Raw genomic sequence first — 16,451 nt, forward strand, 5'->3', positions numbered from 1 at the left:
AGCAGGTCTTAAACTTGTCTTTCTACTCTGATGGGTCTGGGGTAAAGACTCCAAAGTTAGCAGGATTTTCCTAAAAGGTGCTGGGAATCAACTTGAGTCCACCCTTCCCTTTACTTTATTTGCTTCGTAATGTGATTAAGATGCAAACAAAGAAATTGCTAATGGGCATGGAAAAATAGGGTACATTCTGTCCTTAAACTGTAGAAAAACTTGGTTTTATTGTTTGTAATAGTGATGTGTCTTAGTTGTACTGTTTTTTGATGATTCTGTGTTCATGCTACTTTCCAAAAGGGTCTTTTTTTTTTTTTTTCATTTTTTTTTTCCTTTGAGTTGATGCCTGGTATAATTTTCAAAGTTATTTTCATTTTCTTCTTATCCAGTGCATTACACTTTCTAAGCCAACTGCAAGCTCAGAAGCACCAGCCTGCCTTGCCAGTAACAAACATGGCTCTCAAACCCAAATACAACCTAATATTTTTTTTTTTAGGGCAAGGGCCACTTAAATAACGCCTTCCTTCTGGTTGCATTTGCTGATATGGTTAGGTCTTTTCTGTGCTAATAAATGAAACTAAAGCCCATTTAAGCCTTGGTGAAACTAGTCTTAGTGATCTGTTTCAGAGGTCAATTGTTGCCTTGAGATAGTATTAAATATACTTTCTACAAATTAAGCCCTCAAACTAAGAGTTTCTGGGTTAACTTGTGTATGTGATATTTTTCGAAGTGTAGTGTAACTGTGTTTCTCTTCTCCATGCTGCCAGGGATGAGGGGAGACTTATACTTTGGAATGCGAGGCTTTGGTCACTACGGCTGCATCCTGGAGGATGGAGGACAGTTCTTACTCTACTCTCTAAATGGAGACAACGATTTAAAGAGATGTTTTGCAGAGGAGGATTTTCATGAAATAATTGACTTCAACGACCTCCCGAATTCTCTCTTTGCTTGTAATGTTCACCAGTCTGTGTTTGAAGATGAGGATAGTAAGGTACAGTGCCAGTTTCCATATTTTCAATGTACAATTTCAATGTACATTTCAATTGTGTCTGTTGCAGTTTCAATGAAACAGATTAATGTCTCGAACAAAGAAACTGGATTACAAATACGACTTCTTTCTAAGGTGACAACACTCTGCCATGATGTTTATTTCAAGAACTTAAAAGCCTTTTTGTCAACTATGGTGAACAAAAGTGTTTTTCTTGTGTTCAGATTTGCAGAATAGTGAAATGCAGGTGTACGTCTACATAGCCACCCTAGTTGCAGTCGTGATGGAGGTGGCCAAGTTAAACATGTGATAGTTTCTCCCACTTACTGATCATGTACCACTGTGATGGGAGGCTGCCTTTAGGTTGAAAAAGGCCAGTCCAGTCATTAACCTGACACTGACAAGTCCACTGCTAAACCATGTCCCTGAGCACCAGTCTTCAGGTCTCTTAAATACCTTAAATGATGGTGACTCAGCTGCTTCCCTGGGCAGCCTGTTCCAATACTTGATAACCCTTTCAGTGAAGAAATTTTTCCTAATATCTAAACCTCCCCTGGCCCAACTTGAGGCCATTTCCTCTCATTCTGTTCCTTGTTACTTGGAAAAAGAGACTGACACCCACCTTGCTACAACCTCCTTTCAGGTAGTTGTAGAGAGTGATAAGGTCTCAAATGTTTTCAGTTATCTGAAGTACTATTTTATCTGAAGAATCTAAAAGAAATTATAGTGAGAACAAAGATAAGAGGAACTCTGAGAATATTTTTAACTCTGTGGTTAGTCTAAGACAGAATGTCGAAAACAATATCCTCTTAAAATTAAAAAAAAAATCAACTTTTGCAGGATGTGTTCAGTTCCTGTTTCTTAGCCTAGTATTCTTTCTGATGGAGATGTCAGGAATGTAAAGCTGGTAGCTTGGGGCTTTATTGTCTGATGAAATTAGTCTAGCCCTATTGTTATAGGCATATCTGAAGCTACTTGACTGTCTTGTCCAGAATTCTCAATTCAGAAACAAGCCAGCAGTGGTACAGTGGGTTTTGGCTGGAACTGACTGATGAGGTATCCAGATAAAACTGGAGATTCATTGGGACCAAAGCTGGCCAGGATGGACAAAGAGTCTTTAGTGGGGGAATTACCAGATGAAGGGGAAATAAAGCAAGACTAAAGATACAGGCTTCCTGTTAAAGGTACTGAAAGTATCTGTTGAGGCTGCACAAGTGGAATTCTTTGGGCTTAATTTTTTGGACGTCTTTGTCTTCCCTAATGATGTCTTGTGTATGTTTGAGTAATACAGATAAAAGAAAATAAAAAGTCATACCACAGCACTAAACAAAATGGTCATGTTTAATATAAATAAAAATTCCTACACACTAAATTGCAATCTTGGAAAACAGTGCACCATTTTATTGTATTTAAGTTATTTTGCTAATAGGCATCTTGAATTTATGTAGTGTAATTTTGTGCAATTTTATAACTATCTGATAGTGAACTTCACTAAAGTTGAAGGGGTCTGAAAGCCCAGTTTTAAAGGAAGAAAACAGAAGCCTGCCTAAACCTAGGCATTGGCTGGATGTTCGTGGTCAAATACTTGTGGTCAACGGCTCAATGTCCAGGTGGAGACCGGGATGAGTGGTGTTCCACAGGGGTCTGTAATGGGACCAACACTGTTTGACATCTTTGTGGGAGACATGGACAGTGGGATCGAGTGCACCTTCAGCAAGTTTGCTGATGACACCAAGCTGTGTGGTGCAGTCGGCATGCTGGGAGGAAGGGATGGCATCCAGAGGGACCTTGACATGCTAGAGAGGTGGGCCCATGCCAACCTCATGAAGTTCAACAAGGCCAAGTGCAAGGTCCTGCATGTGGGTTGGGGCAATCCCAAGCACAAATACAGGCTGGGCGGAGAATGGATTGAGAGCAGCCCTGAGGAGAAGTACTTGGGGGTGTTGGTTGACGAGAAGCTCAACATGAGCTGGCAATGTATGCTTGCAGTCCAGAAAAACAGCTATGTCCTGGGCTGCATCAAAAGAAGTGTGACCAGCAGGCTGAGGGAGGTGATTTTTCCCCCTCTACTCCTCTCTTGTGAGACCCCACCTGGAGTACTGCATCCAGCTCTGTAGTCCTCAGCACAGGAAGGACGTGGACCTGTAAGAGTGAGTCCAGAAGAGGGCCATGAAGATGATCAGAGGGCTGGAGCACCTCCTGTATGAGGACAGGCTGAGAGAGTTGGGGTTGTTCAGCCTGGAGAAGAGAAGGCTCTGGGGAGACCTTGGAGCAGCTTCCAGTGCTGAAAGGGGGCTACAGGAGAGATGGGGGGAACTCTTGATCAGGGAGTGTAGTGACAGGATGAGGCGTAACGGGTGTAATCTGAAAGAGGGTAGATTTAGATTGGATATTAGGAGGAAGTTTTTTCCTGTGAGGGTGGTGAGGCAGTGGCCCAGGTTGCCCAGAGAAGCTGTGGATGCCCCATCCCTGGAGGGGTTCAAGGCCAGGCTGGATGAGGCTTTGAGCAACCTGGGCTGGTGGGAGGTGTCCCTGCCCATGGCAGGGCGTGGAACTGGGTGATGTTTAAGGTCCTTTCCGACCCAAACCATTCTATGATTCTAAGAACTAGAGAATCTCTCTTCATCCTGCAGAGATTCTATCCCCACTTGTTCCTGAGCTTTCCCTTTTGAGAGCTGTATTCTAGTATTTAGCTGAAGGCTTAGTTAGGAAATGGAATGGGAGATTATATAAGTATGTGGGATAGCAATCCCCAAAGACTTGCAGGACTTAAGGATGTTTCTTAAGAATAGCAGCTGGGTTGTGGCGGTCGATATTCTGTTCCATGTGCATGTCTGTAAACTACCTGCCAGTGACATGGATTGAACAGCTCTGTTTGCAGGTAAGTAGTTACTCCCGTAAGTCTATATTTAACCGATTGGGATTACCTTCAGTTTTTTTATTAAATCCAAGGACCTGGGGAGCTGATTATGATTTTTATTATTCCTGTAGAACATGTACTTGGGTTCCCAGTTGCTTAATACCCGTAATCCTTTCTATTATTAGCTGTTGCTGCAGGATAAGAGCAGACAGGAATTCAATATGAAATATTGTCAAGTTGCAAAGCTGAAGTTTAAAATCTCTCACAATCACAACTAATAAATGCTGCTAACAATCATATCGCCAATTATATATTGATCTACTGTATATGTAAGTAGTACACTAAACATTTTAAAGAACATAACTACATTAATGGTTATATTTACAGTCATTTCATTGTTTATCCATTCTACAGAAACTAAAGTTTTTGCAGTGGATCTTTGACCTTTACCTATGCTTTTAGGAGGAAAATGGAGGTATGATTGGTTTGGAAGTTACAAGTTAGCTAGTAAAGAAAGCTAGAGAAACTTGTCATTGTAAATGGTAGTTTCAATTTGATGTGTGAACTTGCTGCTTAAATAATATTTAAATACATAAACATCTAAGTGGCTCTGGCATACAACAGTATTAATGTAAAGAATTCATGCTGACAGCTTAAAGTTACATAAAGTGTCTAAGAGGCTGAACTGTCAAGTTCAAACTTCTAGCACACAAATATCTAAGCAATATACTCACTAAAGATAGGTTTTAAATGCCTTCTAATTAAACCAAAAATATTTAAGGCGTTTGCTTTTAAGTACTTTGTATCAGAGAGAGGGTAAATTCTAGTTTGTGCCCAGGTACGGGCTTGCAGCAACCTTGAGGGAACACTTAGCTGCGCATACACCTGCACTGTGGATAAGCTGATTTGCTTTGTCTGTTCTTACTGCGTCCTGTATCAGACATACCCTGTGGCTCACAGTGCCTCTTAGGATTCTGTGTTGCCTCTTCAGAGTGATGATGGCACCTATAGAGCACCTGAGTTTGGGCCTTCATTTTCTGAAGATGAGGAATTCTTGCTGCTGAAGGCCATGTCCTTACAGACAAAGAAACTGTATCGGGCCAGGCTTCAGTTTTCTCCTGGGGCACCCTCAGGTCTCAACACAGAGTGAGTCTGAAGACTTGTCGGCCCTGGGATCTCAAGACCAGAGTTGCTATCTGGCTTAAAGGAGGCTGCTCAGGAGTGACTGCCTGATCTTAAACGCTGGCAGAAGACAGGGAGAAGATAGATTAGTACTAGCGACATGTATCTGACTTTGCTACAGTAACAGGGCGTCTGGTCAGAACATTTTTCCCTACCTTTCAGACCTGTGTTCTTGGAAATAAATCTCTACTTAGGTCAGAAGAATGTGAAGGAGAGCTGGGTGGATAATACAGGCGTTTAAGGATTTGCACAGGATGGCTTAGCAGCTTCACTGCGCTAACAGCTTGCTACAACTGAAGGGAGGTGTTTTTCCTTATCTCCACTCCTATCATGGACAGCCTACTCCTTCGTACAGAAAATTAAATCGTACCTTCTTTACACTTTAGAAAATAGTGAGCCCTTTGGTTTTTAAGGAAGAATCAAGGCATAGAGAAGTAGATTACCCAACAGGCCTGTTGCAAAGATGGCATCACATTCAGCTGTGTCCCCATCTCTGTCCTGTGTTCTGATCATTTGTTTTGGGAATTTGTTTGTTTAACCTACCTGTTGATGGTAAGGGCAGAATTTTTTGTTGTTTTGGAGTGTACAGCACTGACTTGTTTGGGTCATGGAAGTCTGACTGTAAAGAAGCAAAAAATAAAATTACTCCTAAACCCTGGGATTTGCCACATCTCTTGGAAAAACTGATGGGATGACTTACGTGAGCAAGATAAGGCAAAACTGAGACTGTTATTTTTGGCTGACAGTGTGACTGAATGGGAGGTGTTACTCCCTTTATCTTTCCTGATAAAATGATTGTGGTGGAGAGCCAAGAGGTGTGACCCTGGTGACTCCTAAGGGTAGATATGTGTGTGTTTTAACAGTTAATTGCTTCACGTAGCCCTCAGGCTTTCCGGTTAGTAACCTTTTTGTTGTATTTTTGTTGTGCATATATCACTGTTTTGTAAAACCATCCTTTCTGTAATGGGACTGTAATTTCCTTCAGGCTGAAACTGGTAAGCACACTGTCAAAATGAAGCATCTTTGTCTCTTTAAGATGGCTTCTTCAGATACTGTAATGCCTCAGGAGATGCTTACACAAAGTTGTCACTATTAGAGTATGCTTACATGAGGGAAGGATGTGTTTCCTCAAGCTGTTTAGCGGCTGTGTGCTCTTTTTTTTCCACTATTTTGGCTCAAATTGGAAGGAGCACCTTAACTTGAAGGAGCTTAAAGGAGCACTTTAAACTTGATAGTTACATTTCAGATGAAGAATGGTTAATCAGTTTCTGAGCATTTCAGTTACAGTGGAGCTGCCTAGGAAATGATAGCCAAAGTCCATTAAGTGCTTTTTTCTGCCAGTGTAGTTCAAATCAATAGAAGCTATTACTATTTCTGCATGAGAAAATAGTGACCAAACATGTGTCCAGTTCTGGATTTTCCAGTACAAGGAAGACATGGACATACTGGAGAGAGTCCAGTGGAGGGCCACTAAAATGGTGAAGGGACTGGAGCATCTCTCCTGTGAAGAAAGGCTGAGAGAGCTGGGACTCTGCAACTTGGAGAAGGGGAAGGCTCAGGGGGATCTTATCAGTGTATGTTGACAACTGAAGGGAGGGTGCAAAGAAGACAGAGCCAGGCTTTTTTCAGTGGTGCCCAGTGACGGGACACAGGAGATATTCAAAAGCTGTCTGGATGTAGTCCTGGGTGGCTGGTCTGGGTGGCCCTGCTTGAGCAGGGGAGGTTGGACCAGATGACCTCCAGAGGTCCCCCCCAGCCTCCATCCGTCTGTGTTTCTGTGAACATACGTTGGAGTGTGTGCTAATTCTTCTGATGTGGAGGGTTAGTGTGTGGATGCGAGACTGGGGAATGAAGGTGATTAAAAATGCATTTCCTGAACTGTGAGCTTAATGGAGGTGTGCTGGGGAAGGGAGGAGAAGTTGAACTAACAAGACAATGGAAAAGATAATCCTACTTTAATGGAAGGACTTTATTATGAAAACAGTTATATTTTCATGAAGGATTCATTCATATTACAACTTTATTTTCATATATTGGATGACTGCTTGTTTTTACTACAGAAGCCTAGGTTAGGGCTTCCTTTGAGGTTTTGTTTTTTAAGATGTGTTATTGAGCTTGGGCCTTGCAAAATAGTTTCGGGCTACCTCAAGTGAGTGCTGGAATATTTGCCCAAGGATGATCCTTTAAGAGAACCCTATAGCCTTACTTGGAAAGGTTTTTTTCCTTTGTACTTGCACTCAGCTTTCTCAACATCATCTTCAGGCTGCTGTTGTTATTTTTAAGGTGCAGTAAAAGACGCCGGACTGTTCAGTGGTCTGCTGTCTTTAACTTTTATATGTTAATTCTGGAACTGAAACTTTCTACCCAGGCTTTGACTCTTGAGGCGTATAATTGAAATGTGTCTGTTCAGTGCTACTTTTAAACAAAGTGGAGCCGGTGTGTCTGCTGCTATTTGTGAAATATTTCCTTGGTTCCCTTTTCCTACAGGCTAGTTCAAGAAGATGCTCTAGGATGCAGGCTTTATTTCTGCAGGGGAGGATCTTTTCCTTTCGACTTAATTTTTAAAAATCTAGACTGTGAAGTCAGAACCTCTTTGGTCATATTACATCACTGAAGCCTCTAGGTGTTGAGTCATTGTTACATTTAGAGGGTGGCACACTTCTTTTTAGTCTAATATTAGTATTCAAGCCTGGATTGAGTGGAAGGTCACCCTAACAAAGATGAAGTCATTGCTCCAAGGCTGGAAAGGAATGCAGGCTTCATTCTGCCTTACTGGTACACTTGCTGCTGCTTTGTTTTACTTTCATTTTTTCTACCTTTTAAGGTTGTTGTGCGTTGATACGATAACATTATCAGAAACTGCCACTTGAAGCACATTGTGCCTTGTGCTGTTGGAATGTCTGCCTACTTTGTCTTTTGCTGCTTTATAAATTGAATGAATGTTATTCCCTGTAATTCTGTAAAAAATGAAATGTTTCTTTACCATATGCTGTATATGTGCTTTTATTTTATTAGCTGCAGAGAGCTTGCAAAGAAAGGCTGCAGGAGCAGTGTCCTTCAGCACTTACAAATAATGGCTGCCCTCTGGGAATCCTATCTTGCACTCTTCCCTGGGTGGTGGTTTCCAGACATTTAAGAACTACTTTTTTATGTAGTCACAGAGGCACAAAAATATAGCTATAGGAGGCTGTTCTTACCCTGAGAAGTAGGCAATCTGAAAAATTCATTTTCCATGGCATTTATTCTATACCTCATTTCAGATACTTTCTCTGGGAACCACACCAGTGCAATACATTATTTCAGCTGAAAACACCTTTGAACTTCCATGCTCTGCATCTGAGGTGCCCCCTAACTGCTGGAGTGATAGTCCCAACTTTTCCCACCCCACTATAGGAGTCCTTGCTGCGACCTAAAAGAGCTGTTGATATTTGTCTTTTGTAAACTTACCTTCGTTTACTTTCTATGGTATTACTTTCTATGGTATAGCTGCTGGACCTTGCTAGTCAACTGTGTATTGACACATGGAGTGGGATGCTGGTCTGGCAGCTCCTCTGTGTAGCTGTTGTTTCTGTGCTTTACTCACAGGTCAGTTGTGAGTTATATTGAGGAGCTCAGATAACAAAACCAGTCACTTCATGGAGTTGGACATACTGTATCATATGAACTATCTGGCGTAAGATCCACAAAGGACAGGAGTGTCTGGAATTCCTTAGGAGTGTCACAGTAACAGTAAGGTACTGGGCTGTTGCTGGAGAGCGGGCAGTAGTGAAGTTAACCTTCGCTGATATTTGAGATCTATTGAGTGTTCATTCTGGTGTGGGGGAAGAGAATGAATTAGTTTGGGTTTGGTTTGCGTATTCAGAATTTTAATACATATAATATATAAGGAGATCATTTAAGGCTGCTTTTGTTGCCGTTAACAAGACAACTTGCTGAGGGTACTTAGGGCAGCTCATGTATTTATGTATGTGTATAGGGTCTGACACTAATTTTCTGAGGATCTGCAGAATTTCTAATGGAATTGTAAGGAGTTGTTAGTCCAGTCTGATGTAGGCATTCCTTCTGTCTTTCCTCTTAAGTAGTTCTGGCTGTTGCTGAAAGGCTTCAGTATTCTTCTATCTTTCTGGAGAAATGCGTAAGCTTTATGATTTGATAGCCTTTGAAGAAACCCAAAGGGCATACTGAGATGGTGCAATTGTAACAGTATGGACAAGTTGAATCTGCGTGTATGCCCACTTCATCCCATGCAAGCTGAAGATGTGCTTGGCCACCATTATCCAGGAATTACAAGCTCCAAATACTCCTTGATTCAGTCAATCCTCGATTCCTGCTCTGAAAATATGTTGTGGGGTTTTTTTTTAACAGCAAAAAATCTCAGCCAACCAAGAAAAAGTAAGAAGTATTTCTGGGTCTGAAATGCAGTAGTCTATAATGTGGATGCTGTCTAATAATTTATGCAGTACTGGGACTTATTTTCCCATCCATGAGCAGAGTGCTTGGTAGTACAAATGCCCTTGTTTTGATGGGAGAACGTGACTGGCAAAAGACCAACTGGGTTAAAGGTAGGCCTGTATTTACTGCAGCTGAAATTTGGAGTAGTGCTTTGAAGCATCTAGCTATACTAGTCGTTTGTAAATTACAAAAATAAACTGATTAATGTACTTTCCAGAACACACAAGACAGCACTTACTGTCTGCTTTTTAAATTTGGAAATGTACTTTTCTCCTTAAGAGCAACTATGGAAAAATTCTTCTAGTATTGGCTTTCTGTGGTCATGCTCTACTCTACAGTCTAGAGGGAACGAGTTATCTCAAGGAACCAGGGTGGGTGGGAAATCTTTCCTGGGAAAGGACCATTCAGGGTAAGTACTTCAATTTTTTTTTTTTTTTTTTTTTGTACAGGAATATCTTTTTCCTATCAGTTATACAGAGTTTTGAATAATGAGGCATTTTAACAAAGATGTTGGTAAGTCCGTGCCAAGGTTTATGAGGACCTTCTGTTGCCACATGAGAAAACATAGGTTCTGAGAGCCAGAGGGAATTGCAAAGTCTTATCTGTAAGTCAGTAAAGAGTCATTCTGTTAATTACTGCTTTCTCTAGCACAATGGACATTGTGGGTATGTCTGATTCAGATGTCCCTAAACACTGTACAAATGTAGATTAAGATTCCACTTTGCAGTTGTCTGTCTCCTGCAATAGGTTGAAATAAATTCCTGGACTAAAATGTCATTTGATCTTTGAGGAAGTCGAGATCTGGCCTGGAACACTGAGGCTGGTATGCCTTTCCTCTGAACTCGTTACCAGTGTTAGCTGGGACATGGAGTTCAACCAAGGACTTCTGCAAACAGAGAAGTTTTGTTGGTGATGTTTTTTTCCCTTCTGATTATCCTACTTGAAAATATTTGAGAGTTTAACTGCATATACATGGAATACTGAGCCTTTTTTTTCCGGGATGATAGCAGGATATGTTGCTTTCTGGGACGATAAGCAAGAGAAACTTGCAGTAATCGCTTCATGCAGTTTTGTGCTATTTCATATTTACCAAGTTTGAGAGGGTTGGATTTATTGTAACTGCTGTTACTTGCTATTCTTGACCACTGTTACTCCCTTTTTTTTCGTTTCATTTTTTTGTGATTTTTTTCATTTTTCTTGTCTGTCAATCTAAGATGTAGCATGTTTCTGTAAAGCAATATAAAGCCAAGAAGGTAGACACCAGGTCACACTTGTAATTAACTTTCCTTTTATCTAATTGAAACTTTTATGTTGTCACAGTGCATATTAAAGCAAGAAGTCAGCCCTGACACAAGCAAGAGCTACATCTTTCCCAGGAAAAAGCGGTCTTTGTGTAGTTTATAGAAAAGTCTTTGGTTTGTTCCACTAAGTAGCTCTTATCAGCTAACAATCAAACAGAGTTTTGCCCTTCTGCCTCCAGCAAGCTGTCATTCTGAAGTCAAGAAAAATACTGTTTTTCTAGCTGATAGTAATCGAAAGTGCAGTAAAGCCATTCTAATGTGGTTAGGCCAGCAGCTGTTCCTTATTTTCATACCATCAGAGGTCCTAATCCATCCACAAGTTCTGATATCAGTTTTCTGGCCCAAGGAAAAGACTTCTAAATGAAGGTCAGCCTTCATTACCAACACATAAAGACATTGCATTTACAGAAGCTACGTTCTGGCCTAGTCACATTCAAAACAGTAAATTTACAACTCTGCCAGTTACTTAAGGGAATTTCTCAAAGTTTTCATACAAAATATACATTAGGAACACTGCACCAGAGTGTAATGTAATTAATAAATCAATGCTTAGTAGAGTTAGAAAAAAAAATAATGCTTGAAAAGTAATGTAGTCTTAGAAAAAGAGGGATACTGGAAGGTGATTTGAGGTAATACAGGTTGGAGAGGAGAGAGAGAGCAGCTTTAAGATTGTGGCATTGGTTAAGACAAATTCCACAACGGATTTGAGCACAAAGGTAAGAGATCACGTGCAGAGTTGAATCAAGGTGAAATGAATTATCAGTTACTTCTGTGCATTTGAACACATTTCTTTCTGTGCCAGATAAATAGGGTTCTGTCAGTTGAGGCGTTTGTTCAAATTCTTAGTTTCCTGTGTAGCATGAGTGTGTGAATGGTTTTAAAAATAATGTATCTTGTACTTTTTTTATATTGCTTTAATGTGATTACTTTTAACTGTAGGTTCTTTTGCTCTAATTTAATTGCATTTTATGGATACTTTACCCTGCTTAAATTACATGACTTTTGTACTGGGCTTTGAAACTTAATACAGAAGCACAGTTATTGCAAATATGGTAGATGTAATGTATATGTCTCAGAGGGAAAAGAGAAACTTTTTCCATGTGATAGAGACTAATGAGCTGGAAGTTAAGATGACAGTAGGATGGGAAAAAGAAATTACAGTGTCACTGGCAAGAGAGTAGTGAAGGCGTCTATTACACTGCAGCAGGGTGGATTCACATCAGTATGTGTTGTCTTTAATTGGTTTTGCAGGTAGTCTAAAAAGCATAACAACGTTCTAAGACTGCGGCATGCAATCACTTAGAAATTTTGCATTTAATGTTACTGGAACTAGTACTGGGGAGAAACCTGCTAGTTTCATCCCCGTGTTTCCAGTGTGTGGCTGGCTTACAAGGGAAGAACAAAACAAAAAACTTCAGAAGATGCTGAGGAAATGAGGTACCAGCCCCTGGCTAAGGTAGCTGGCCCCTGTTTAAGGCCTCAATAACGGGCTGGTAGGCACTGTTAACAAGTATTAGCTGTTTAGCGCAAGTAGTAAGCTTTAAATAGAATGAAACATTTAGAGTTGTAAGGTTGTGTGATTTTGTATGCTATTTACTTAGCCTTAGTGAGTAGCTAGATTTGCTGAAGCCTGAGGCCGCAAGCCGTAGATTTCCACTGAGGTATGTTTTTCCTTTTAGTAGCTGGTACATTGTGCTGTGTTTTGGGGTTTTTTAGTGTGAGAATAATGTAAATAACACACTGAAGTTGTGGTTATGGCTAAGCATTTATCCTAAGTCTGGAACCTTTTGTTCTAGGTCTGGGACTTTTGCAGTTTCTCATATTCTGCCAAAAAACCCACTGTCTAGATGATGTAGAGGCTTCAAGGCTACAACCATGAACAGCAGGTGTAACTCATCAAGATAAGAACAATTTATGACCTTCCCAGAGACAGAGAAAGAATCCAGTGTGGTGTTAGAAGACTCCAAACCAAAAGTCACGATTGCACCAAAAGTCGCGTGAACAGCACGTGAGGGGCGGGTGAATAGTCTGTAAGGGTATAATTGACCCAGAGCTCGGGGTCCCTCTCTGGAGGCACCCAGCTCCAGCTGTCCCTGCTGCTGTACTATTTAATAAATTATTATTATTAATTTTAATTTTCATGCTTGAGACTCTGCTAAGGGAAACCTAGGGATCGGACTAGGGAGGTAGCACCAGATGCCCTGATGGTACCGGCTTCCTTCACAGTACTGTGGGGCTGACTTCTAAAAGCCATGATACACTGTGGTATCCCAACTGAAAATGCAGTCAGTTCACTCAGGCTGAAATACCACCAGTGTTGAAGTGAAGAGAATGGGTATTTCACATGGCTGAGATTGTGTGTGATCAAGCCTCAGGGCTTTATAGACCAGCCTTCCGCCAGTTTGGAAACAGGAGTTATTTTCATTTGGTTTTCCTTCAGTTCCTGGGACAGGGCCATGTACAGACCGAGAGCACTGACACGGGACAGGCCCTGATCCAGAGACTAGCTCCTATGCAATATCAAATGTTTTTAATATACATTAGCAAGTTTACTTTCTTTTGATACTGGTTGCTTTTGCTTTCTTGCCTTTGCAAACCTTTTGGGTGGATTCTCCCAAGAATGTCTGCTTAACAAGCAAAGACAAAATTCAGGTTATATAATGATATATCCTTAAATGAATAACTTCTAGACCCATTCTGTTCTTATCTGCTAGTAATCCTGTTCCTCTGAATAAATGTGCGTGGCTGCTTCTCACCATCTAACTTAAAGGTTTTGGTTATGGACGGTTCCAAATTCCTTTAAAGTCTGCTGCTGTTAACAGGAACTGCAGAAATATATCACAGAATAGTGTTACGCTGTCCTTTCTTCCCACGTCCTTCTGTAAATCCACTTATCTTTTGTATCTGTAGCTACAAATCTGCCTTGTTACTATGACCAGTTCATTCCAGATATTTCTTTACATGTAGTGTCCATTATACCTGCTGTGTGCTCTGTGATAGAGCTGCTTCCATGAGCACTCACCACGAATGGTACAGGAGTGCTTCTGAGGAAGATAATCTCTCTTCCTTTTTTATATTCCAGTTTCAAATGATTTAAAAAAAGCTTATACCTTTTAATAAGTCTGTCCCAAAGAATTGTTTTATTGATTACTGATTGTCTTAGATCTGTCACCCTTAGTTTTGAAACTGAAGTTTTTCTGACTCCCTGCTGTTTTATGACCTACATATAGCAGACGCAGTGTGTCCTGTGTATGTACTTAAATTTTGAGAAATTTGTGTGGAGCTGCCACTTACTGAATCACAGTTCAGATTATCTATTCAAAACCCTACTGCACTATAGTCTTTCTGTTGGTCTAAAATGTATGATCAGATTGACGTTAGGTAGTGACAATGAAAACAACAGTTTAAAATAGCTTGTCCAAACTATGTCTCTGCACTTCATGTATTTACTTCAGGACTGAGAATTAAATTCTTATCGGATATTTGTCAGAGTCTTAAACCAGAAAGAGATGGATGTATGCCTTAGCAATACGTTTACTGAATACATGACAAAAGAAGATGAGATTTTTCTGAAACTCGTGTCTTCCATTCCCAGTACAATCCTGTATTTTTCCAGCCCATTCTTTCTCTCTTTTTTTTTTTTCTTTCATGTTAGTAGGTGTTTCACAGATCTGAACTTCGAATAAGAATTAGTCCAATGTGAAAAACAGACCAACTGCTTTCTGGCAGCATATCTGGGGGTGTGGCGGCGGGGGAGTCTGGACACAAACATTAACAGACACTGGATTCTCCGGAAGTTTTTCATAAGCTGAAAGTCATGTGAGGACAGTGACTGTTTTAGGATTTTGTGTGGTTTATATGTACCACAAATATGCGGTATACAGTTTCTGGATAGGCTGATCTTGAAATATTTGGTACCTACCTTGCTTTTTCTTTTACTTCTGCATTAGCACTTAATAACCCTCCCTTCCTTACTTTGCTTTTGAAGGGCCTTCAGCTATCCTTTACCCGTGTTCTTGCAGCGTATGGACTGCTATTAACCCCAGACCTATAAAACATGGGTTGTGTCAGTGTTCTGTGATATTGATTTTTAGGAAAGCTTTAGATTTTCATTAATGCCTTCTGTGTTTTTGAGCTTTATGGTACACCTGAATCACCATCTGTATGTGGTGGGTTTTTTCCTTTTTTTCTTGAGGTCATTTCTTAGGTGTGTGTAGGGTGGAGTGAAGGAGTGTATTTGAAACTGGGATTCTCAGAGATGCATCACCTCTGAAAACTGGATAAAAACACCAATATTGTAGAATTTGAGATTAAGATTATGAAAGCAAAAAGCACTGTTTCAATTTTTTCTGATCTCTCCTTGTACCTAAAAATCATGCAGCAAGTCACCTTGATAGTGAAGATAAACTTAATTTATACCCACTTAGGCTATTTACACTGTATAAAGGAAAATCCTGGCTGGTACAGAAAAAAGCTGTGCTTTCTGTGAATCATCTACTGTGTGTGCAAAGGACATCAGAACATGTGTGCTCCGATTGTATCAAGTGCCATGGGTGCCATCTGCTGACTCCTTCATGTACCACATAGCTCTTCAGCTGTGGGAAGGAGGAAAGATAACAGATGTTAAGGGATGTAGTTTTAAATACCCTGCCCATTGGAACATTAAGTGAAAAATAGAATTTTTAATTCTTGCCCTTTTCTTGCAATATGAACAACAGTGTTTACCCTAAGTGTATTTGACTTCTGTTTCAACCCTGCAAAATAGTTTTATAAAGTAATTATTATTACTGTCAATGTTCTTTTGCTTATGATGAACCTAGATCTTAATTTTTGCGGTGTATTGTGGCTTATTGTCTGCAACTCAGCTTCTAGCCATATACTTTTTTATCTTTTCAACTTTTTACATTTCTGAACTCTTTCTTCATTCCACTTGTTATATTCCATCTATGGTATCCTGTAAATACCTAGGAAGTGAGACTGAAATAATTTCTTTATTGTGCTTGCTTGCAAACCTGGTAAAATAGGTTCTCTTGTCTTTGGCAAACATACCAGCAGTGCTTCCAGGTAAGGTGGTATAAATAGTTGGCTGTACCCAATTTAGTAAAAAAGCTGAGAGAAGGAGCAAACCAGAGGAGTACAGTTTATCTAGACCCTAGAGTTGTTTATAGCCTATTTAGTAATTTGGTTTTAAAGAGAAACTTCTGTTTTGTCTTGCTTGTCATAGTTTTCTTTAAAACCTGAAAGATGTATTGCTGTGGGACACTCAACTGAATGTCAGCGAGTATCTGCTGAGAAGAAATTCAATCCCAATAAGCATGAAAGTGTAATATCTAATGCTATAGTCTTAGGCTGTGTTGCTGCTGTAGATGACATAATGTTCTGGCAAGGGTTCCAGCACTATAATGTGAAATAATATTTTCAACTGAGTTGTTAAAACAGTCCATGACATGCTTTTGGCTGAGGACAAACTTTCAAGGCATAGTTTGTGAGGGTCCTAGAAATCATTCTCAGTAGCAACTTCAGAAGCTAAGAGTTAACCGTTTCCCTAAAATAATTTAGTTATCACTTAATAGCATAAATTTGGGCAGCACATGGCAGTTTGCATCAGGGCCCCAAGTGCACCAACAGGCTGTGACCAGCCTGACCTTCTGCTGGAGGTCCAGGAGCTCCACTTAAG

The 16,451-nt window shown here is 40.3% G+C and overlaps 1 protein-coding gene across 1 annotated transcript in view; it reads left to right on the forward strand.

Moving 5' to 3' along the window:
• The first annotated feature begins 756 nt into the window (after positions 1-756).
• The window catches only part of RCAN2 (regulator of calcineurin 2), a 77,076-nt gene continuing 61,381 nt past the window's right edge, over positions 757-16,451 (forward strand). The window contains exon 1 of the mRNA XM_010079077.1: positions 757-982. Within this exon, the coding sequence (XP_010077379.1) occupies positions 761-982 (222 nt within the window). The 5' untranslated portion in view covers positions 757-760. The remainder of the gene's footprint in view (positions 983-16,451) is intronic.

The sequence above is a fragment of the Pterocles gutturalis genome, unplaced genomic scaffold, assembly GCF_000699245.1.
Source record: "Pterocles gutturalis isolate BGI_N339 unplaced genomic scaffold, ASM69924v1 scaffold7126, whole genome shotgun sequence".
Lineage (NCBI taxonomy): Eukaryota > Metazoa > Chordata > Aves > Pterocliformes > Pteroclidae > Pterocles > Pterocles gutturalis.